At 36.0% G+C, this 25,142-nt stretch overlaps 1 protein-coding gene across 6 annotated transcripts in view; it reads left to right on the forward strand.

The window, feature by feature from the left end:
* Positions 1-3,152: 3,152 nt before the first annotated feature.
* The window catches only part of ABCC9 (ATP binding cassette subfamily C member 9), a 128,219-nt gene continuing 106,229 nt past the window's right edge, over positions 3,153-25,142 (forward strand). For 4 of the 6 annotated variants that reach the window (XM_053556279.1, XM_053556284.1, XM_053556282.1 and 1 more), the window contains exons 1-11: positions 3,153-3,287; positions 3,452-3,694; positions 4,619-4,847; positions 8,278-8,439; positions 10,958-11,099; positions 16,218-16,339; positions 18,124-18,290; positions 19,320-19,562; positions 21,889-22,083; positions 24,017-24,169; positions 24,582-24,737. In XM_053556279.1, the coding sequence (XP_053412254.1) occupies positions 8,298-8,439; positions 10,958-11,099; positions 16,218-16,339; positions 18,124-18,290; positions 19,320-19,562; positions 21,889-22,083; positions 24,017-24,169; positions 24,582-24,737 (1,320 nt within the window). In that variant the 5' untranslated portion in view covers positions 3,153-3,287; positions 3,452-3,694; positions 4,619-4,847; positions 8,278-8,297. Of the gene's footprint in view, positions 3,288-3,451; positions 3,695-4,618; positions 4,848-8,137; positions 8,170-8,277; positions 8,440-10,957; positions 11,100-16,217; positions 16,340-18,123; positions 18,291-19,319; positions 19,563-21,888; positions 22,084-24,016; positions 24,170-24,581; positions 24,738-25,142 lie in introns of those variants that run through there. The other 2 variants (XM_053556280.1, XM_053556281.1) reach the window with 2 other exon arrangements.

The following is a 25,142-nucleotide window of genomic DNA, read 5'->3' on the forward strand; positions in this document are numbered from 1 at the left end:
AGTCCAGTAGAATTTTGACTTCAAAACTGAGTGAAGACATAACCGAAATGAACAAAAACAACCTCCAACCCCCCCCAAAAAAAAGAACCAAAAAAAAAAAAAAGAAAAGAAAAGAAAACTAATTCCCTCACTAAAATAGACACAAACATTCTAAATAAATAAATTGAATTCAGGAATATATAAAAAGGAGATGATAGTATGACAGAGGGAATTTATTCCTGGAATATAAGGTTGATTTTATACTCAAACAATTAATTTTGGCTTATTAACAGAATAAAGGAGAAAAAGCATATGATTTAGCATAATAGATGTAGAAAAAATTGACAAAATTTAATAATAATTCATAATAAATTCTTTCACCAAGCCATGAGTACTAGGAAATGTCCCTGGTCTGATAAAACCGATCTATGAAAAACTTATACATAATATTCTACTTAATAATGAAAGACCAAATCCCTTCACCACTCAGATAAGAACAAGCCAATAATGTCCATCTTTACTTTTATTCAACATCATACTGGAGGTGCTAGTTAATGTAATAAGATAAGAAAAAAATACAGGATAAAGACAGAGAAAAAATAAGCTGTCTTTATTTGCCGATGATATTGTCATAACATAGAAGTCTTTTAAAAATATACAAAATTATTAGAACTTATGAATGAATTTAGCAATGTTGCAAGGTAGGAAACATTGCTGTATACTAGTGATGAACAATTAGATAATGATGTTTAAAAATACTGCTTATGGTGGCACCTGTAGCTCAAGTGACTAAGGTGCCAGCCATAACACCAGAGCTGGCAGATTCAAATCCAGCCCAGGCCTGTCAAAAAATGACAACTACAACCAAAAAATAGCCAGACATTGTGGCGGGCACCTTTAGTCCCAGCTACTTGGGAGGTTGAGGCAAGAGAATCCCTTAAACCCAGTAGTTGGAGGTTGCTGTAAGCTATGACACCACAGCACTCTACCCAGGGTGATAGCTTGAGGCTCTGTCTCAAAAAAAAAAGAAAAATACTCCTTACAGTACCATCATAAACATGAAATATTTTGGAATAGATTTAATGAGCTACATCGAAAAGTTCAAGACATGTCTGAGATGTAAAGGAGAACCTAACTAAAAAGAGAGAAAGGTTATGTACATGGGGATCGGAAGATTCAGTTTTGTTACAGTGTACATTCTTCACAAATTGATCTATAGATTTAACACAGTCACAATCTCAGTGCAATTTTGTATAAATTGATAAGCTAATCTTAAATTTATGCAGAAATGAAAATTACACTGAATAACTCAATCCTGAAAATGATGAGGGACAAATTCAGAGAACTTATTCTACCTGATTTCAACCTTACTAAAAATCTCCAGGACAAAGCAGAGTGGTAAAGGCAAAAGGATAAATGTATGGACCAACGGAATAGAATAGAAAGATCAAGAGGAAATTAACATGGATGGTCAAGTTATTTTCAAAAAATTCTGTCAAAGTAATTCAATGGGGGGAACAGACTGTTTATTTCAACAACTAAGTTTATGTAAAAAAAAAAAAAGCAGAAATGTAAACTCAAAGTAGATATAGAACCAGATGTAAAAACTACGACCACACAATTTCTAGAAGTAGATATAGGGAAAAATATTTATGATCTTAAGCTACACAAAGATTTCTTAGAGAAGAAAGTCAATGCACTAAACTATGAAACAAAAATTGATAATTTGAATTAACCAAAGTAAAATTCCTCAAGAAAGCCGCCAATGGGGCAAAAATTATTCTCGATACATACAGTTGACAAATGACATAACAGAATCGTGTTTATTGTAGAAACTTTGGAAGATCTGAAGGTTAAAGGAGACCCGTGACCTCCCCACCGCCCTCCGCTCAGAAAAATACTGAAAATACATTTTTAAAAAACAAACATAGGCTGTGGCTTCTTGGCCTGTTGTCTAAGATCAGGTGTGTAAAACAAAGACAGGCGATATGGGGCATTGATAAGATGGACGAGGATATCAAATCCTGCTTGATATCAAATCCTGCTCCTTAGCTTGGAGATTTTGAAGCCTCTCCCCTCAGTATGAGAGGCAGTCATATAGCCTCTCTTCTGTATGACGGGACAGATAAAAGTGTGCTGTCATGGGCTCGATGTGAGGGTAAAAGAGATAATACCTGTGTAATCCTTACCGAGAGGTTCTTACCCCTTGAATAGACGCTAATAAATGTTATTATTAGTGTCCTATTTTTCTATGTATATTTTTATCGTTTTCATCACAACGTAATTGTCTTCTGTCTTTTAAAATAACTTATTTTCCAATGGTATTTTAAAACCTTTATAGAAACGGTTTAAATGGCTGCATAATATTCCATTTTGTGGCCATACCGTAGTTTAACATTTATTTTTCCCAGTCTTGGACATGTAGTTGCCAAATTTTCACCAATATCTGTGACTCTTTGCTGAACTTTTTTTGTATAATTTTTTTTTCTTTCTAACAGGTAATGTGTCTAAGATGCCCTCTCTGAAAAGCAATTAGAGGGTCAATCATAGTGAATATTTTTAAGGCTATGACTAGAGAATGCAAAATCATCCTTCCTCAGGGAGGGGACTCGCTTACCCGAGGAGAGAGAGCAGCAGCAGGGACGTCCCCGGGGAGTGGCAGGGCCGGGTCGGCCTGTGTTCACAGTTCAGAGACGCTGGGCCCTCAGGCGTGTTGAGGGTTCGGGTTTGGGGACCAGCTCCGCAGCCGCAGTCCTGGAGCGGCGCGCATTGCGGGTGGGCGCAGAGGCTCGGGAGACACCGGCGCGCCCGGCCCGCCATCCTTCATCAGACTAGGACAGTCTGAAAGCAATGATTATTTCATGGTGACTCAGAAGTAGCCCTTGAGAAAACTCAGTGTTAATTGAAGAGGGTTGTCGGGGGCATAATTCCCCGCTTGCGTTTGGCGGGGAGTGGTGGTGATCCGGCGATCGCGTTAACGCGCAAGTTCTCCCGAGAGTCCATGTTGCGAGCTAGCGACTGGGAACTAAATGTGCAGCCCGTGGGAACCGAAGGCTCACTTCGGGGAACTCGGGCAAGGGTCGCCTTTTGACAGCGCGGCTCCTGGTCCAAGGGGCGACCAAGTTTTCCGGGTCGCTGGGGGGACAGTTGGAATCCAGGCAGCCTGGCTGCACCGCGAGCTGCGCGCACGCTAGGTCGGCTCGGCCGCGGGCTCCTCTGCTGAACACGAGCCCTTCTCATTTCCCGGATCCGTTCGTGGGACAAACAGTGAAACCCCAAATCCTTTTCCCTAAGAGGCTAATAAAAAGGTGCTTACAGACCGTGGGGGTGGGATAGGAGTACCCTGTTTTGACGTTTGAAAACCAGATTCCAGGGAATCATTGAATCATATATTGCAAGTTTCCGTGTCTGGTGAAATTTGGGGGGTCACCTCTTACTGGGTTTGTAAAAATCTCCGCATCTCGCGCCCCAGGTTGGCGGCTCCGGAGCGGAAAGCGGGGCAGAGCGGCGGTGGGGAGTGTCTCCGGAGCCCGGCGCGGCGCGCGGGGCTTCTGCTCGGTTTCCTGCCTCGGAGTCGAGTGTCCGCCCCGGCCCAGGGCGGTTTGTGCAATTTAGAAACTCGATAGGAGGCAGCAGCTGATCTCCCACCACCCTAAAAATAATCTGCTCGGGCGGCGCTGCGTGCTTCTGCTAGGGGAGGAAAACTGTCATCGGAGTAAGTGAATCCGTGTCTTTTCCATATATTTCATTTAAAATTTTTTAAGGGGTGACTGTAAACTGTCGGTTTTGATCTAACATTTCGGCAACCAAAGGCGCCCGCTCTCTCTATCCGCGCTTCGCTTCCACTCTCGCTATTTCTAGGATTAAGGGATGAGGCCCGGCGGAGAAGAGAGGGGGTGGTGGTGGGGGTCAGGTTTCCAGTTTTACTCCAAAACTGCCGGCTTCTACACAAACCAACTGGAAACAGGGAAAAGAGTTATTATTGCATTTTTTAGTAGCGCCCGTGAAGTAGCTTTCTAACTGCTTAATTTTTGCTAGTCTTTGCTTTTTTTTTTTTTTTTTTTTTGAGTTCTGCGTCCTGGTTTGAAATTTACAGTTTAAGACAGTGTAGGTAGTCTGATGTTTTGAAAGTAGCACAAGTGCACCCACAGAGGTTTGAAGCAGCACCAAGGTATTTATTTATTTTCTGCTTAATTTGTTCAGTTTGGATTTTCTTTTTAAAGTCTCACTACAGCGTCTGTCCGAGGCATATCTGCTGAGTAGTTACAGCATTTCTTTCGGTGTAGGATTGCATTTCGCAGCTACTAGAGAGGAAATGGGTGGATTGCAATCAGCAACTTAGTCAGAAGTCAGTGGTCTTTTTTGCTGTGATTTTCCTGCTTGGATCTGTCATAGGTAGCTAGCTAGAGAGACATCTAGTTTTTTTCATGAAGCATCAACTAAACAACTTCAAAGAAGTTGTTTCACGAGGAATCTCTCTCCTGAAAATACCCTAGATAATGATAAAGCCCTAAGTTGTTTAAAATGTCATGTTTCTCTCTCATAACACAATTTGGTTAAGCTCTAAATAACTAAAGAATGAATTGTTTTGTATGCAACAATGGAAAATTTTATACTGAGTTTAGTATGTTTTCTTCAGGTGTTTTCCAGCATTTTCTGTTCTCTGGAATTCCTATTTAATTAGAGCGGACACTTTCTGCTGGATGAACAGGAAAGAGAGCTTGTTTTCACTTACTTTACTGAGAGTCTACTTCCAAAGGAGAGGGCTGGCAGAAATAAGTGGTATACTTGGTATACCTTCACATCTTAAAGAATCGTTATAAATCAAATAACTCTTTTCTCCTCTTACAGAAGAGCCAACAGAGCTAGTAAGTCAATTGTTATAGTAATTGGCTAAATTTAAAATCTTGGGGTGTGGAACTTCCTACAGTGCATTTCAAGGAATAAGAATACTGAAGGTACTGTTCTTGCCATGAAATCATAAATTAGAGCCTGGAGATTATTTTCATTTTAAGTTTTCTGTTGTATAAATCATCCTTACAATCAAAGTTTCACTTTTGATCTTCCTCTTCAAAGTTCATTCAGTCGACTTCTCCTATCAACTCTCATAAACCCTGGAATACCTGTCAGTGTTTCAGTGGGAGGAAAATGCTATGTCTTCTCCTATGTCCTCTTCTCCCTTCTCTCCCTCCTTCTTGATAGAGGGTCTTCCTCAGTGTTTCTCTGAACCTAGGCAGCCCCAGAAGGGGCGGGGCTGGAGGATGTCAGGTGACCCAGAGTTTAGTCAGCAAGAACAGCAATCCATACCCTTCCCAAAGCATTCCTTGAAAGAAAGAAAAGATAGTGTTGGTCAATCACAATTTTGACAGCCTGTAATAATCTCACTCAGAATCCAGTGTGACATAAACATGTGAAACAAAGGCCAGCAAGGGTACAAATTTAAACTGCTGCTACTTGCTTTCAAGAATAGATGACATAATCTCTTAAAAAAACAAGTTGGAGGTTGCATGAAGTAGTGGAAAGTCATAGTTTATAAGTCAGCATGTGGATGTGGACCTGGTTCCTCCACTTAACGTGATTCCTGGGAAGGAAACCTTGAATGACAATTGGAAATTTAAGAATTAGTTAGACATCCTGATTGAATAAAATGTCTTTGATAAACACCATAATTATCAAGATATCAGCAATAAATTTGCTCCTTCCCTCTTTGGGGGTTGTGATGTGGGCTGGCTGTTAGAATGTGGCATGTGATCACTGGATACCTACCTGCAAAGGCAACTAAGGGTCAAGGGCAAAAGCTGTATGAGGAAGCAAAAGAAAAGCTAAGAGGTAGTGCACAGGCTGGAAGCCAGGGACAAATGTGAAGTCAGAGATTATATAGAAAGAGGAAATCACTCTAAAGCTTTGCCCTTACCAAGTCAAGACACACATCTTTGCATGATTTTGTCATTGGATAATTTCCTGTCTTTTATATCACATACCCAAGTATACCATGAACTACTGGGACTAACAGAGTCTGATTTATATAGTCTAAAATCACAGGCACTGTTTCTGTCTTTTGCACGATTGCATTCCTAGTAATCTGATATATAGCTAAAAAGGTTCTCAGACTTTTCCATGTTGTACTTCATTGAGATTTTCTTTCTAGGGTTACACATCTTTATCCAAAGATGATTTAATTGGTAGGTTTCAAGACTGAATAAACAGTAGGCAGGCAATTCTGATAGCTAATGAAGGAGGTGATTTGTCAATTCAGATCACATGTATTTTAGCATCTGGCTCAATGATAATGGTTTATAAATGTGGCCAACTGGAGTATTATAATTTTGGACAAAATTATAAAAGTAGCTAAAGCAAAAATTATTTTCTGGTTCATGCTAGGAAACAGTTTATACATGTCTTTCAATTAAGAGTGGGCTTTAAGTTTCCTTTTATCATTTCTTCCAAATAAAGGAAGTACTCTTAAAGATTACATTACTCAATGTTATTTTTTAGCTTTTGTTTTATTCCCTCTTTATCAGAGATGCAGCTCACATACACAGACGAGTCAATAACTTCCATTTTTAAAAATCTCAGGTCCTTCCACATTCTTTTATTCAGCTTAGAATGTTAATCACTTATAAGAATTTGCCAATTACATAACTTCATTTTGAGTTAAAAAAAAAAACAACCATTTTAAAAGATGAGAAAAATACTAGCTAGAGTCCATACTATTGATTTATCAAAGAAGGGGTCATCAGAAATAATACTGAGAAGGTTTCTGTATAAGCATTTAAGATTGTAAATACACAGACTCTCCAGCTATTGTATTCATGTAATGCTTTATAAATTTTTTGTTCAAAATTTTACTTCTCCGATAATTTACTACCATACTTTGTTTATTTTCTAGGAAAACTATTACAGAAAAAATGGTCTGTGACCATTGCTAAGTCAATTGTCAATGAAAGGAAAGAAAGAATAGATACTATGTTAGTCAATCACAATTTTGCCAACCCTTAATATAAATGTGTACAAGAAACAAAGGCCAGGGAGGTTACAATCTTAAACTGCTACTTGTTTTCAAAATAGATGAGATAATTTCTTAAAAAAACAAGTTGGAGGTTGCACTATGCAGTGGAAAGTCATAGTTCCTACGTCAGACATGTGGGAGTGGATACGGCTCCTCTACTGGTTGGCACAGTATTAAACCTCTCTGGACCTCAGTACCTTTCCCTACAAAAAGGAATTAACACCACAAACCTTACAAGATTGGTCTGAGGATGTAAGATAATCGATGCACAGTGCCCAGAATTTAGTAGGTGCTGAGTAAACAGCAGGTGTTATGAAAGGTGTTTTCAGAATGCTAAAGCTCTTGCTGAAATTTTATAGCAGTGTTTATGGAATAGACCTTCATTCCTCTATCATCTGTTTCAGCACAGCACTAAGAGGGATCCATTTAGTAATACAATTTAAGCGAGAGCTTGTCACTCCTCTGCTCAAAGAGGGCCCACTTCTCTCAGAGTAGACGCCAAAGTCCTGACAATGACTTAGGAAGCCCTGCGTGATCTTGGCCTCTGTTTCCTCTCTAAACTCATCTGCTTGTATTCTCATGAAGTACAGATTTCCAATTAAAAGACACCCTTGGTTTTAAACTTGAGTGCATTTCATGTGAGAATATTCTAATGATGGGTCTGGAGTATTTTCATTAACTTGCCACTTGAGCAATATTTAATTTGTCTTGAGCACTGGATTTTTAATATTCTTCAGAGAAAGATTGACGTCTCTTACCGGCCACGTTCACCTCTGTGTATTACTATGTTCTGCAATTAATGAAATGTTTCAGAAAACTGTGTCCAGCTGAAGTTGTTCCTAAAGAACTTTCAATGAATGTAAGGAAGAATGTGAAATTACACCCTTTTGACCTTTCGGTCATTAGTTCAATTTTTTCTCCTGCTTTGTTGTGATATATTACCATTTTTTGTTCTTTGAATCATTTTAGGCAGACAGACCGACTATTTGGAGGTTACCACTATGAGTAGACATTAATTATAATATAGTTTTCAAATTAAAATATTTCTTCTAGAAAAAAGTATGAAAAAGAAAACCTTATAGAGGATTTATAGGAAATATTTACAGAACGTTTATAGAACTTTTGTAAGCAACACTCAAGTTACTTTAGCACAGAGTTTCCTACTTCATCAAATGAAAAAAGTAAGGGCAACTAATTTTATTATATAATCACCTGTTTAAGGATATAGTTTTATGAAAGAGAGTTTAATAATCAGAGGGGATTTTCTTTCTTATTTCTCACCCTTTTAGAGTGAACCATATAAGAAGAAATGACCCTTTCATTTTGTGGTAACAACATTTCTTCGTATAATATCTATGATGGTGTATTAGAAAATCCCTGCTTTGTGGATGCCCTCAACCTGGTCCCTCATGTCTTCCTATTGTTTATCACTTTTCCAATATTGTTCATTGGTAAGTAATCTAATGTCCTATAATATACCGCCTGATGTTTGTAATTCTTATTAAGGGCTGAGATTTGGGATAATGTTGACTTAATTTCTCCAACAAGTAAGCTAATGGGTAAATCTGTGAGAAATGAACAAGCAAGTATTTGTGTTTCCAGTTATGCTTTTTTGGCGTGTAATATTTCATAGGCGTGACAGCCGTCACATGATCACTTAGTAGTGGCCTGCAGGCAGCAGGGGTAGTTTTTGAAAAAAGAAGGAAAGGGGTAATTTTATAGATGGAGCAAAAGCATCTGTTAAATAATCGCTTTGTGCTAGGGTGAAGGGAGTGAAGAATGGGTAGACAGGACAGAGTACTTGTCTTCCAGGAAGAGTGTAACGGAGATGTGTCAAAATCAAGAGAAATGACTATGCCACATTGTGAGCCCACTTACAGGTGCTCTTCTTGAGGCAGGTAGGATAGGGTGAAGGACATGTTTGGGGACCCGAAAGATACAGAATGTGCAGATTAAAGTGGGAGTGGTAGCTTGTGTTTGGGGTAGAAAGAGCACATACACAAACTATTTGGAAAGTAGTAAATATTACAATATAGTTTCCCACATGATTCCACAGTTTACATATGTCCCAAATCCAGTTATTTAGGGCACTTATTTATGATTTTTCTAACTTCTCCCAAACCACCAAAATAGACCATTTAACTTTTTAAATATTATAAAGTATTTCGGTATCTAAAATGATGAAGGTTAATATACTATATATCCATTGAACCACCTCCACTCACCTCAAGGAATATAATAGTAAGAATGAAAGAGACTCCCTCTGCGTAACATTTCCTGATCTTGTCACTCTTCCCACATCCTGGCTTTTCAGAGGAGGTTACTGCTATTTTTAATTATTTGTGTTTAATTTTCCCATGCATGATTTTGCCTGTAAAAATAAATGGAAAAGTTACCAGACGGATTTTCTTAAGAGAACTACAATAATTTAATGGTATACTTTAAAGGAAAATTTAAAGATAATTTATATGCTTTTACCTGTTTACTTAACACATATTCATTATGAGGATAACATGCCCTTGGGATTATTCTAACAGAGATTAAAGAATCTCTGTCATATGGTATACAGAGAGGCCAATGTAACTCTTGATACACATTTGTTTTAAATGAATGCTCAGACACTAAATATATTGGGATGAGAGTGGCCATATGTAGAAATAGATAGCCATTGTTTTTGTGACATTATTTGTAGGGTTTTAGGAGGTCCTTTGGCCAAAAGTAGAAAAATATTTTTTTTTTACTGTTAATTGCAATTAATAATTTATTTTTGACATTTAATTAACTTCTAGAGAGCAAGGACTATGACATTCCCTTTTGCATCCCTAATATCCAGCAGAGAGGCTGACAACCAGGGTACTGGAATAGAGTGGAATTGGAATGGACATTGTGAAAGGGCAGTGAAGTAAAATGCAGACTTCATTTATAGCATGGGCTACTAAACTTAGAGAGGGATCATAAATAAGTATTAAAGAAGCATCAGGTGCTAGGAAAATTATAATGTTGCAAAAAAGGCATGGAATTTTCCTACAAGAGTTTATAGCATAAAGTTGCACTAGAACGTACTAACTATAACTAACCTTCCAAGGATGAAGTAAATCTGGAAACAACATGCACCAACTTTCCTTTCATAGAGTTTTTCAGGGGTAACTTGTGTCTATTCAGAAATTCATTTCTGCAATTTTTCAAGCACAAATCTCCATTTATCCTTGGAGTTTATGGAGCTTTTTTCTATGGGGTAGAAAATATCCATTTTTCTACTTTTGGCCAAAGGGCATCCTTAGTGACTGGCAAAAAAAACGAGAAAATAAGGGAACAAAAGCAGACAAAAGTGGAATCCCTCCCTAGCATTCCAGATATGAAGAGGTTTTACTAAAATGTCATCCTGAATTTCTTCTTTGGTGATGAGCTAACTGTGGAACTATAATGTTTTTGAGCCTGCTTCCAAGATCTTTAACTTTAACTTTGAGAAAAGCATCAATACCACTTTGCCACAATTTTTCTCATATCATAGACATATGATTAAGAGTTGACTTACCAATGAGTCTTGCAGCTCATAACCAAATAAGTCTTTTTTTTTTGTTGTTAGTCTCCCACACATCCCAAGTTTTGAAATACTTTAGACACCAAATTTCTTTTATTATGATCATCAATTGCTTTCCTTTTGAATTTATCAGAAAGCTGTCAGGAAGACCTGATTAGCATGAGATAAAACCATATTGTCATCTAGAGTTGGGATTATTCCTGAGCAGTGAAACAAATGTTCATGCATTAGCCTAGTCAGTCTTATAAAATTAATTGAAATTGTTATTTTTTTAACATAAGGAAAATAGGGATTTCCATTGCTACTCTAGAAAACAATAATGTTTCAGGAGCCCATACCCTAAAAGTGTATCATAATGTACATACTGTAAGTTATTTCCATGATTGTAACTGATTCTTTTGTTTATCTCTTTTTAACTTTTCTTTCAGGATGGGGGAGCCAAAGTTCAAAAGTACAAATTCATCACAACACATGGCTTCATTTTCCTGGACATAACCTGAGATGGATTCTTACATTTGCGCTCCTATTCGTGCATGTTTGTGAAATAGCAGAGGGTATTGTTTCAGACTCGTAAGTGGCTGATGTGCGTTACCCCATTACAATATACCAGCAGGGATATCATTGATACAGGTGGAGCTAAGAGCACATCAAGTCAGGCTTACCTCATGGGGCCTAACACATTAGGAATGACAGCTGTTACCCATTTTATATGAGAACCATGGTTTCATCTGCATTTTTGTGTTGCTACATGTTTATCTGATAACACAAGTTCAGGTCACTGACCTGCCCACACATGTGTTTTATATTCTTCCTGATCCATGTGGCCTTTGGAGAAAATTCTTCTCTACTAAATATTCCTATGTTTAATTTATCTTTAAAAATAGGTATAAAGAGAAAGATTGCCTATATTAAGATATAGTTTTAATAGCTATGCAGGGTAACCATCAAGTTCACGTGCAATTTACATTAATTACATTACACTAATCAGTTCTCAGATGTTTCCGTTTATTTTGTAAAGAAGCAAAGACAGATGAAGCTGGCATTAGAGAAGTCCAGGAACCAGTGTGGATAGACTCAGAAAAATTGAGGCAAAGCAGAAAATTGTTTTAATATCAAGATTTGCCATGTAAGCAATATTTTTGAAGGAATTTTGTCATTCTTAAAAAAGATATCTTAAAAAAGGCAGTTAGAATACAATGAATTGCATTTATCAACCTGAAGATAAACTAGGGAGAATATTTTTTCTCATATAGTGAGAAGATAAAGTTAAGTACAGGGAGTTCCCGAGTTACAAACATCCAACTCATATATAATTTGTGCTTAAAAACAGAGGCCATGTTACAAACATCTGACTGAAGTATGACTTGCCCTTGTGAAGGGAGGCTATTACTTAATAGATAAATGTACCTGTTCCAACTTACATACAAATTCAACTTCAGAACAAACCTACAGAACCTATCTCATTCACAACCAGGGACTGTAATAGGAAAATTTTCATTATGAATTTATGCTAAATGATATACCTTTCAAGAAGAGTTAACAGAAGAAGGCCTTTTTTTTTTTTGTAGAGACAGAGTCTCACTTTATGGCCCTCAGTAGAGTGCCGTGGCCTCACACAGCTCACAGCAACCTCCAACTCCTGGGCTTAAGCGATTCTCTTGCCTCAGCCTCCAGAGTAGCTGGGATTACCTACAGGCGCCCGCCACAACGCCCGGCTATTTTTTGGTTGCAGTTTGGCTGGGGCCCGGTTTGAACCCGCCACCCTTGGCATATGGGGCCTGCGCCTTACCGACTGAGCCACCGGCGCCACCCAGAAGAAGGCCTTTAAAGCTTTTAAAAGGAAACCTTCAGAAATAATTTTCTTCTTATCTAATCAGAACTTCTCTCCAACATGTTTTTCTGTTGCAATTAGCGAGTAATGAAATTTCTAGACTCTTGCCATGGAGCTAACTCCACGCAATGCTTTATAAGGGTCTGGTGCAGATATGTGCATGCCTTCATTTCTGATAAGAAAAATCAGAGACTCATTAATACACACCATCTCATTAATACACACCATCTCTTCCTACCAGCATTTAGAAGCTTGGTAGGAAGCCATCTTATTATCTTACTGATTACTGTTTCAAACCTTTGGTATATGTGCACTAGCACAGTCAATTCTAGTCTTAATTTTTTAATTTCATTAATACTTAGGCTGACTCTGTGTTTCTATGTGTATGGACTAATAACAAATGGATGATAGATCAGTCCAATATATCTTAAAAACGTGATGTTCTGTGAATAAGGAGAGCTCTTCCTTTCCAGCCTGGCAGTTGATGATGTTCAGTGAGAGACTTGGAAAAAACAGGCTGAGCACATGATAGTGACCTATGCTAACGGGGAGACTTGTTTGTAGTGGTGGTAATACTCGAGGCCTTCCTACAGACAAACAGGCAAAAACATACCCTTGATCTTATTTATGCTCTCCCATTCTTTAGACTTTTTCTTCTTTCCCCCTTTATCCAGGCTTTTCAAAAAGTTATTTTCCAGTTACTTCCAAACCCAAAAGTTCTCTTTCTCTCTTGCTCTTTCTTGCTCTGGAAACTGTCTCTACAAGAATCTCTGTGATCATTAATGACACATTAATGTATACCTTTATCTTGGTCATAATTATTACTTTTGACCCTGCTGATCATTCCTTCCTTCTCTTTTTTAACAAAATCTTTATGAACTCTACTTAATATATAGTAAATGCTCATTCTCATTAGGGAACCAATGCAAGTCTTTCCTAATCGACTTTCCTAAAGTTCATTTTTAGTAATATAAACAATTAACACTATTAATTTTTTTGGAACATCCTTGTCTGTTTTGTACAGGTTTTTTTGTTCTCCTTTTATTTCTATGTAAACAATCAGTGATTCCAGCTTAAATACTCTCCTAGGTGTGAAAATCCTTTTTCAGTTTGCTGTTTAGTTTAATTGGATTGGTTTATTCAGAGCATGTAGTTTGTAAAATTATTACTTTTTGGAAAGTAATAGTCATTGTAGTCAAATATATGATGATTTTGAAAGTATTTAATGAGTATTAGAAAGTAATATATTTACTTTTGTTGGAGACAAAATGAGTTTACTGATTGGGCTACTAAAGTCCCCTATGTTGATTATTTTGTGTACTTAACCAAATTCTAAAAGCAGTGTATTAAAATCTTCACTTTTGCCTTTCTAGTTAGGCTTTTATTTTTATTATCTTCTCTTTTTTGAGATTATTTTTTGACCTTTGTGAGGTCATTGTTTTTAAATTTTTTTCTAACTTTCTGACTAAAGATTTTTTGCTCTAATATGATATAAGAGCTGCTACCAAGCCACTGAGGTCTAAAAACCATACTCTAAAAAAAAAAAAAAAAACAGAGCTTAAGAAAAAAATAAGAATGGGAGAACACTCAGAACCTATGCAACTCTATATATGGAAAACTAAGAGAATAATAGCAATTCTAGTAAAAAATACCAGCATGGCTAAAATACATGTTAAATCCTTAATAAAGAAATGCCACAAGAAGTATACAATCTTACCGTAGCTTCTATTATCTCTATTAATTCTTTATAATTTCTTCCTTTATAATGTTTTCTTATTTTTTCTCACTTCTTAAATAGGCTCATTTATTTCTCATAATTCTTTCCTAAGGTCATAAATTTTCTTCTAGATATGATGGTGACCATATAGTATTTGATAGGGAGTGTGCTCCTTTTGAATTTTCTAAATATTCAGAAAGCGAGTTTTGGATTCTTTTTGATTTAATAATCAGAGAATATTGGAGGCTTTTCTTAATTTCTGTGCTGATGAAATATTTATCTCTTACTTTTTTCACTTTAACCATTCTGAACTATTTATGGGAGCTGGCGGGTGGTTTTTAAATGCATCATATTACATTCAAATAATTGTTATCATGTCTATAATGATTCCAAGTTATATCACTGGTAACGTTCCAAATCTCTTCCTTTATCTATTGGACAGTTCCCTTTGTATGTTTATTAGAGACCTTCACAATCCACCCATCTCTACTGAGTCTTATTTGCTTCCGCCTTCCAATCTGCTCATCCTCTTAATACCTTATTTGGTTACACAACCATCCACCTGAATGTTATTTTCTACCTGTTCATTGCCTCTAACGCTATTTTCCTGTCCTGTCCATTTTAACAATTGATTTTTTTCCATGGATATTATTTCCTGTTATTGCTGCCAAAACTTAAGTTAGGCCTTCATTATCACCCATGGTTCATTGTTTCCAATTTTTCTTCATTCCATTTCTCTTCTTCTACAAATCCATATATAATCTATCAATTCCCTCATCCACATACTGCCAGAGTGACCCATTTCAAATACAAATCTGACCATTCCACCTACCAGTTAAAGTGCTTCGATTTCTGAAGAAGAGATCCCTATCCCTGACCCTTACCATGGTATACAAGGCCTTTTATGATCCATCTTATCTCAAGTATTTTATTTCAAGAATATTAAACTACTTGGAATTTTGAACATGTGACACCGTTTCATGCTTGTTATTTATTTGCACATTTTGTTCCCTCTTTTGAAAGTGCTCAGCTTCCTGACCAGTGGATTCCTTTTCATATTTCAGTTCCCACTGTCAACCTTGCCTCTTATGAAATGGCTTTCTCAAATGACCCTTTTCTCCCAATCTTGAACTAGTCACTCTTTTCTAAACCATTTATAAGCTAATATATTCAAGTAATTGGAGAAAAGTTAAATGTTTTACTCTGTGACATTATTAATGCCATTGGAGTTGAGGGCTGCCCGCCCTGTGTATCTAATGGTCTCCTATCTCCCATTCACATGGAGCTTTTTGCTGCCCTCAGAGTGGAGCCCAGTCTCCCGCAGTTCTTATACTGAACTGCTTGTAACATCCTTGAACACATCTGGGCAGGAATGTCCTTCCTCTGGGTAGCAATTCCTCATTCACAAGGTCTCATTTTAGAGGTCACTTCCTTCACAAAGTGAAATCTCTGTGTTCTAGACACGAGCCCGGGGTGCTCTCACTTTCTCTTCACTTGTGTTATAATTTCTTATTTGCTATTCGTTTCCCCAATAGACTCTAGATTTTGTGACCTCTGACACTATATATTTGTATTACACAGGGTGGCCATAAAGTTTGTGTGCAAAAAATTAGTCAATTGCACACAGACTTTATAGCCATCCTGTATTGTATTCATCAATGCATCCCTGAAATGTAAATTTTCTGGACCAACAGATACATTTGCATTGAATGAATTAATGAGAATGGAGAAATCACTGTAGACCATACAGTTTGGGAAAACTGTCAAAGGAATAAACACATAGTTTGTACACACAGTTTAGATTCAGTGGACTGTTTTTAGTTGCTTTACTTGTTAAATTATCTTAGCACTTCTGCCCTTCAGTATAGGAGCTAGCATTTGTTTTGTTGTGTTTTAAGGTACAGTTTGCTGTGATTACTCAGCCCTCCATGATAAATTCTGCAGGTAAGTCCTTCCTGCAGAACCATGTCCTTCTTTCATTCTGTCCTTCCCTTGTGCATTCTTTTAGCAATTAATACTGTATATAATATTTTAAATACCTTATTGCTGAGAGAGAGTTTTAATGAAAAGGTTGGGGGGGAAATGAGAAATTATCTGGAGCCACCACCTTTCGACACTGATGTTGTGCTGCTTTTCATAGGCGGCGGGAGTCCCGGCATCTTCACCTCTTCATGCCAGCTGTGATGGGGTTTGTTGCCACAACAACATCCATAGTGTATTATCATAATATTGAAACGTCAAATTTTCCTAAATTACTTTTAGGTAAGTATGATCAAGCTTTTTTTTCTCTTCTCTCATCATAAATTCTGTCAGAGTGGGTTAGGAGTGAGAAGCATAGGAAAGCAACCCTAATTCATTCTCCTGCGGTCACCCGATAAACATGGGCTTGACCATCAACTGGTCTCAAACTCCTAAGCTCAGTCAATCCACCTGCCTCGGCCTCCCAGAGTGCTAGGACTACAGGCATGAGCCACTGCTCCTGGCCACATAATTTGTTAAGCAACAATAGAAAGCTATTCTGTAAATTTAAAAAGTGGCTTTATCTTTTGGTCTTGCTTTCTAAGAGCCCTGATTAGATGGATAATATGAATTCTTGATTTTTAAATTTAATTTTATTGTGATCAGAGAACATATTCCATATGATTTTTGTTATTTTAAATTTATTGCTTTTTCTTTTATGAGTGAACACAAAGTCTTTTCTAGTACCACATACACTTAACAAGAATAAACATTCTGAAGATGTTGTGTGTACTTTTATAGTACTAAATAGTAAATAGTTTTTTTAAGTATCAAATAGTATGAGGTAATTGAGAGTGCTCAAATCTTATAAGTCTTCATTCATATGTATATTTTTGATTGCTGTGTCTTTCTGAAAAATTGACCCTCTTACCATTAAATCTTATTTCTGCAAATATTCTTCGTGTTAAAGTCTACTTTATTTGACATAAATATAGCCTCTCCAGGTTTCTTATACTCGCTGTTTTTATTGTGTTATCTTTCCCACCCACTTATTTTTAATCCATGCTTCCTAGTATTGAAGGGGAGTATTTTCAGTATTTAAGGGGAGTATCTTTAGATAGCATAAAATTTGATCTTTCTCCTCCCTAAATCCATTCTGATGATCTCTGTACTGTAAGCTAAAACAGGATATACATTTAGTTCATATGCCAATGGTGAGTTATTTTTCGCTTAGGGAGTTGTGATCACTCTTAACTCTTCTGGCTCTGATAAGTGTTGTCCAAACTGAATTGTCTTTTAGAGGTCTTCTTTCTTATGTCATATTCATTTGTGCAGATCTTTATTCAAAATTTAAAGTAGACCAAATCCTTGCCAACAGATTTCTAGGAAAGTCTTGGCTTCCATCTCGTATTTGCTGTAAAATGCTGGTCATGGTTATTTAAGACAATGTAATTACTACCTTTTTGGTCTGTTTGAGGTCTGTGTTTGCACTGTAAGATCACCGTTCTCTGTGGAGGAGGGTGGTATTTCAAACCATTTAATGTAAAATAAGTCACTTTATACTTGAATGACGATCTGTAAAACAAAAGCCCTATTACATCGTTACATGAGTTCTGTGATAATGTCAGAGTAATACCAGCAGACATACATCCGAGAGTCACGAAACAATGGGTAGGTCACAGGTACCAACTTGTGAATTATTCATATAATTAGGGCTCTTAGAAAGCAAGACCAGAAGATAAAGCCACTTTTAAAATTTACAGAATGTCACATAAATTTTGAAGAGTCTAGATTATCTCCATTTATGAGTCTCCTTGTATCTTTCCGTCTATCGCATATAATCAGACTGGAAACACTCAACATTTTTAACTTATTAGATCATACATCCAATTCAAAACTCCCAAAGTGCACTCAAACATATATGTTGTATCCTTATCATGCTTATCAAATATAACTGTTTAGAAATAGGGTATTTAAAATTATCTTTGTTATTAAAAAGCATTATACTTATTTTGAAATGTTAGTGAAGTTTGAAAAAAAATCAGGAAAAGATTGCACTTTTTTCATTTTTTCTTTTATTTTTCTAGCCCTATTCCTGTATTGGGTAATGGCCTTTATTACAAAAACAATAAAATTGGTGAAGTACTGGCAGTGTGGTTGGGACTTATCAGACCTGCGTTTCTGCATCACGGGCATGATGGTCATCCTGAATGGGCTCCTGATGGCTGTGGAGATCAACGTTATTCGGGTCAGAGTAGGTGTCTAATGATTTTTATTTAGCTACTTGTATTCAAGACCCCAATTTTAAAGATTATGGTTCATCATAAATCTTTACTATTTAAGAGAATGAAAAAATATATTTGATGTAAATATGTAAATATAAAGTTGAACTAATCACTACACTTCAGGCCGTCTCAGTAGACCCCAGAGTCTATCTGATAGATATTCATAGACCCTGATGGATGGAGTGCTCGCTCTGTGCCAAACATTATGCTCAGTTCATATTACAGAAACAATTGTTCTCAGCAGGAAATTTCATCATCCATGATTAGTCCACAACACAACAGGGCTAAGTGAAATACTGTAGTCCCAGATTTTAGAACTAAAAACTAGATAATCTAATCCAGTTTGTTCATTTCACTGATGATATAACTTTTATAGAGGTAACTTTAGCTATATACTTAAACTAATATTGTCAAGACCCACTCCTGGTCTCTTGGTCTGTAATTACAAATCTATTGTGCTTCCCACACATAACATTAGGTGTGTTGTGTGAGATAAATTAGAGACAAATTTTTCCATATTCATTTTCTATCAGAGAACTTCAAAGTTGCTCTATGAGTGAAAATATGTGTGTTGCAATGAATGTGGAGAACAGTCAGTTAACACCAGCAAACCACAAATCCACAGAGGGAATCAATGATGGCATTGAAAACACATTTTAAAATCTGAATAACCAAAAAAATCTTAATTTAGTTCACCCTACCCCTAGATATCATGAAAGATTGGTTCTTAGTATTAGCTATCTGTTAAAAGGCTGATTGTTTAGAATTGGCCCCAAGAGGATTAAGTGTGAAATTCTGGCATTTAACAGGTTAATCCAATCATAACAGAGGGAAATATTTCAAAGAATATTTCAGAAAGAGATGTAAGGAGTCATTAAAATATAAATTTTGGTCATCTGGAATGAAAATATAAAGAAGGTTGAAATTTTATTTTTAATGCAAAGAGGAAGAATTGAACCAATTGTTGCATTGAGGATTGTTTTTATCTTTTGCCATAGAGATACGTATTTTTCATGAATCCTCAGAAAGTAAAGCCTCCTGAAGATCTCCAGGATCTAGGAGTGAGATTTCTTCAGCCGTTTGTGAATTTACTGTCAAAAGCAACATACTGGTGGATGAACACACTTATCATCTCTGCTCACAAAAAGCCTATTGATCTGAAGGCCATTGGGAAATTGCCAATAGCAATGAGGGCAGTAACAAATTATGTTTGCCTGAAAGATGCATATGAAGAACAAAAGGTAATTTAGTGTTTGTCTTTAATATCTTTAATTATACAGAATGAAACTATTAATTATAATAGACACAAAGCTTAAATAAATAATATCTATGGTTAAGGAAGAGCAATTTTTCTCTGTCTTCTCCTATAGTTTTGAGTCATGTTAATTGGGGAAGACTGCAAGAGCTAATAAGTATGATTATGTTGTGTTAGTTGCCTAGTCAATACATGAGGAAAATAGAAAACTATCCTTTGTCTGGGACGTGTGACCAAATGGAAAGTAAGAATGAAGTTCAATCATCATGTATAACAAATTCATGTTATCAGAGAATATTATTACTCATGAAATTTTTGTTATTAAGTCTTTTCTCAAGCATCTTGTAGTAATTTTGTTATATAAAGGTAAAATAGAGCCCTTCTAGTAAAAACCACTTTTAAGACATTAAAAGACTTATGTTAATAATAATTGACTAAAATTTAGATTTTCTGGTTCAAACATGGGAAACTAAATTAAAGGGAGATTGCTTACCTACTCCATGTATCATCCTCTATGTCTGCCAAAATTGGCTTCCTCTGGCACTTTTCTTAAATATTTATAATTGTTTAAAATATTAAAGATGAAATCTTTTGGTTATTTTTATTTTGTCTTCTATCATTCTAACTAGTCACACATGCATGCAATCCACAGGGGTAGGTGTGTTTTCTATTGCAATAATTTACCCATATCCTTGCCATTTAAAATACTAGTATTCTCAGCAACACTGGAAAGGAATAAGGGTATGGTGAATCAGTTAATAACTTTTTGGCTGCTCTAAATCAAAATCAACAAAGCACTTATGGTAAATGATGAAAATAAGCTCTGTTTTGTGTCAGAAATATGTATTATGAAATTAATATGGCAGGAAATGGTTACTACAAACGAACCTGAGTCACTTCTCTGGTTTCACCTCTGGGAAAAGTATTACATAAAAATTTTTAAACTTCTCTGCTAAAGTAGAGATTTGTAACATAGTCCAAGCATAGATTAAGCTTTCTGAGTGCTCCTTACCAAAGAGATTATATTGTACTTGGTGTGTTAATGTCATATCAATAAACTTTAAAAAATACTCGGATTCTTCATTGTAACAGGGGGTTGGATGTGAAACATAACCAAATTCTACTCCATTGAATTGGCTTCTTTGCCCCAGTGAAAAAACTTTCTTTACCTCCTTCCTAAGTCTTAATTACATTGATTGTTCAGGTCTTAAAATCTTACAACAAACAAGTGTAAATGTTTAAGTCATGAATTGACTTAAGTTAAGATGCCATTCTTCATTTTGTGTTTCTTGAGGAATACCTAGTATCCTTAGCACAGCATGTATTGCTTTAAAGGAATGCCTGAAACTGCATAATTTTAAAGAAAATAGTGTTTTTGACTCATGATTCTGAAGGCTGAAAAGTTCAAGTTTGGGTATGTGCATGTGGTGAGGGCCACACACTGTTTCTTATTCATGACAGAAGGTGAAGGGGAGTCTGAGTATACAAAGACCACATAGTGAGAGAAGAAGCAAAAGAGATGGGGGGTGGTGCTAGAATCTTTTTATAAACTAACTCTCAGCTCTCGCAGGAACAAATAGAATAAGAATTCACCCCGCAAGAAAAAGCATTAATCTGTTTATGAGGGATCCACCCCAGGACTCCAACACATCCTATTCAACCCCATCTCCAAAATTGGGGATCAGATTTCAGCATCAGGTTTTGAAAGGTCAAATATCCAAGCTATTGTGCATAGGAAACACAGTCTCTCAGAATTTTAAAAAGTATTGACTACCATTCACAAAAAATGGGAAATACTGGAGGAGAAACAACTTGAGGTTGGGATAATCTGTTTTGCTCAGTTTGTGGTAATTTGAAAGCAAATGTCTTGTGATCTAGTAACTCCAGAGATCTTAACCAGTCTTCCAATAACTTTGATCTTGGTACTTTCCTGTCTTCCTTCTCATACAACATTATTTGGTAATTTTCACAACAGAAATACATCTTCCAAATATTAGGGAATTAGAAGTGAAGTCAACTTTAGGAATTTTGTGTCATCCTTTGATTACTAAAAATAATACAGAGTTTTAGAAAAACTGTCCTTACTTCTCATTCTCTTTGTTTCATTAAAATGTATTCAGTAGCTACTGTTTGCACGTAATTCAAGGATACAGAATGGTGTTTATTACCCTGAAAGGGACTCATTAACATCTATCTTTACACTTTTAACTAATTTTAGAACTGTCAGAAGGCAGTGCCATTATTACTGAGATCAATTGCTGCTCTAAGTGATTTTATTTTATTTTATCTGTTTTTTTTTTTTTTTTTTTCAGAAAAAAGCAGCAGATCATCCAAATCGGACTCCATCTATATGGCTTGCGATGTACAGAGCTTTTGGGCGACCAATTCTTCTTAGCAGCACATTCCGTTATCTGGCTGACTTACTGGGTTTTGCTGGACCTCTCTGTATTTCTGGAATAGTTCAGCGTGTGAATGAGACCCAGAATGGTACAAATAATACAACTGGAGTAAGTCCCTGTGCTTTCGAAAGGAAACATATTATTGGCAGATTGCATTGCAATTGTCACTTTTTATTAATTCAGTTTTTTTGAGAAGTTCAAAACAGGCTTATTTGCAGAGAATTGAATGCTTTTTAAAAGAAAGAAAGCAGTAATTTTCCTTGTAGAGAAAAATCATGTGTTATATATTCATTGAATGAATCTGGCCCCAAAAGTTATTTCTGAGCTTTGGAGCCTATAAACATTTAGTAAGCATTTACTGTGTGCCAGAAGCTATGTGCAGAAATTTCACAGTGATGGTTTTATTTGATCTTTATAGAAATCCTTTAAAGAATTTTCATGCAGGAGTACCTGGGAGGTGGCTGAGTCACTTTTTTAGAAATCTGTGACCAGTAATATAACAATGTGATTTGTAATATTCTACATTTCTCTTTTCTTAGATAATAAAAGCCATCGCCCTGTTTCATCATGATCAGGGCAAGTCACATCATGACATTTTAAATCAGATATGATGTTATTTTCTGGGGATATACCTTTACTGTTATAAATACATAATTTATTTTCTATACTCAAGGAAGACCGCTCTGTAAATGTTCTGGTTTCTTTCTAGGAATTAATTCCCTAGTTTTAGACATAAAACTCTAACCCAGATGAATCAATTTTCCTTTTCTATTCTCTCAGTCTGATTCCCTGTCCTCTTTAGTCCCTGTGAAGCCCACATTAAATTAGACCTCTTCACTAGGCTTTGTCTGATCGTCCTAGCTGCAATTTGCCTCTCCTGGGTGCTCCCTTATAGACTCCTCACTACACTTTAGTATTTATAGATACAGTTCATTGCGAAGCATATTACTTACGGACATGCTTATCTCTCTAGGTTATAAGCTCATTAAACAGAAAATGGCGAACTGTTCACATTTGTTCCCACAGTGCATAGGCCATATTGGTATTCAATTATTATTATAGTGCACCAGATATTTTCACCATTGACTACCCTTTTGGGATGTTTTGTTTCTACTTGCCTAGTTACATGCAGATATTTAAATTCTCCATAGAGGCTTCCATCATGCTTCTCCTTATACATATTACCCAGGTGTTTTTCTGGGAAGGAATGGGATTTGCAAATTTTGTATCTATTCCCATGAAAGAAGAGGAAAGGACCAGAAGTAGAATTTTACTAGGTATAAATGATAAAAAATGAGAAGCATCTAAGTTAACATAAGTACCTAGTCAAGTGTTATCTTCCCCTCTTTTTCAACAAGTTGCCCTATGCTATTGTTCCAAACAAAAATCAATTAACTGTGTTTATTCAGATGCTAAATTTAGTCATATTCCTACTAAAACAATATTTCATGTGTTGTGTTTTGTTACTGGAGAAAGCAACCAACAAAATTAATGATTTTATAATTTATTGTTCATTTCGTATAAATTAAGATACATGAAAATCAGAAAAAGTCAAGTATGTAGAGTTATTTTAACCTACTAAGGATACGTCATTTATATTTTTGTTCCAGTGATCTTGAGGACCAGTTATTAGTTCATGGTTTCTACTTCTAAATTAGAGTCAAAATTAATTTCTCTCTCTCTCTCTTTTTTTCACTTCTTCCTTCTTTTTAAACAACTATATTACAAAGTAGAATATACCATTGCAGGAAATGTACTCCAATTTTTTTAAATTAAAATTTACCTTTTTTTCTAGAATTAGGCCTTTCTGGTGATCTTATTTATCAACTGGGATTTTTGTGCATTTAACTGGTTTGTATTTGCATCTGTGGAAATTACAAGGGAAAGCCTACTGGCCTTGCTGTGGCTCATCCCTCTGCTGTATTGTGAAGACATTTAAGCTTTTATTTTAAAAATCATGTATGTTTTAATAAGTGCAAACTGTACACCTGTTTATAGAAAGACTAGTTTTCATTGGTCTCTTTTTTTCTTTTGGGATAAGATGTCAGCGGCCCTCTCCTCAAAGGAATTTCTTGAAAATGCTTATGTTCTAGCAGTTCTTCTCTTCTTGGCTCTTATTCTGCAAAGGACGTTTTTACAGGCTTCCTACTATGTAACCATAGAGACTGGCATTAACCTCCGGGGAGCTCTGCTGGTACGTAAAGACTTTCAATGGTCTTTGTTTTTCGAGAATACTATATACCATCCAACAATAGAAGCAATAGTACCTTCAGTTTTAAATACTATTAAGAAAAATATTTTGAAATCCTGTATGTACTTACTGTTATTTCTATTTGTTCTAGAGCTTATGTATAAAGTTGAATGTATATTTTGATTGTATCTCTGAAAAAAATAAGTTTGTATTTAGTTGAGGACTGCAAGTAATTATACTAAAATGGAAATACTGCATTGGCTGATTTAAGAAGATGAATTTATAGTGTTTTATTCCTTTTTTTTCAAAAAAAGAAATTAAAATGTTTGCTATTTTTTCTCAATGAAAATAAATAATTATAGTATTGATTTTAAGTTTAAAACTTTAAGCACATCCTTTTTGATTTTCTTTGCAGGCCATGATATACAATAAAATCCTCAGGCTTTCTACATCTAACTTATCCATGGGTGAGATGACCCTGGGACAGATTAATAACCTGGTTGCCATTGAAACCAATCAACTCATGTGGTTTTTGTTCCTGTGTCCCAATCTATGGGCTATGCCTGTTCAGGTAGATCAATAGAAGCAGATTCTTATTGACAAAGGAAATAAAACAAAAAGATCACTAAGATACTTAGCTTGGTAAAGGATATACCTTTGTATACGCAAAAGTTATTATATCCCTTTTATAGACAAGAAAACTAAGAGTCAGAAATGTTAAGAAAGCAGAGTTTGAAATTATACTGCTTGGGTTCAAATATCTCCTCTATCCATCATTTGCACAAGTGCTTAACTCCTTAAAACATTAATTTCCCTAACACTAAAATGGTGCTAATAACCTAATAGAGTTAGGTTGACAGGATTAAATAAGTTAATATGTGGACGGCATCTAGCATGGTGCCTTACATTTCATGGGGCACTCGCTAATTGTTAGTATTATTGACACAGTTCGTACTAGTCACCCCTTTCATTTTGA

This window comes from Nycticebus coucang, chromosome 12 (assembly GCF_027406575.1).
Source record: "Nycticebus coucang isolate mNycCou1 chromosome 12, mNycCou1.pri, whole genome shotgun sequence".
Taxonomy (NCBI): Eukaryota; Metazoa; Chordata; class Mammalia; order Primates; family Lorisidae; genus Nycticebus; species Nycticebus coucang.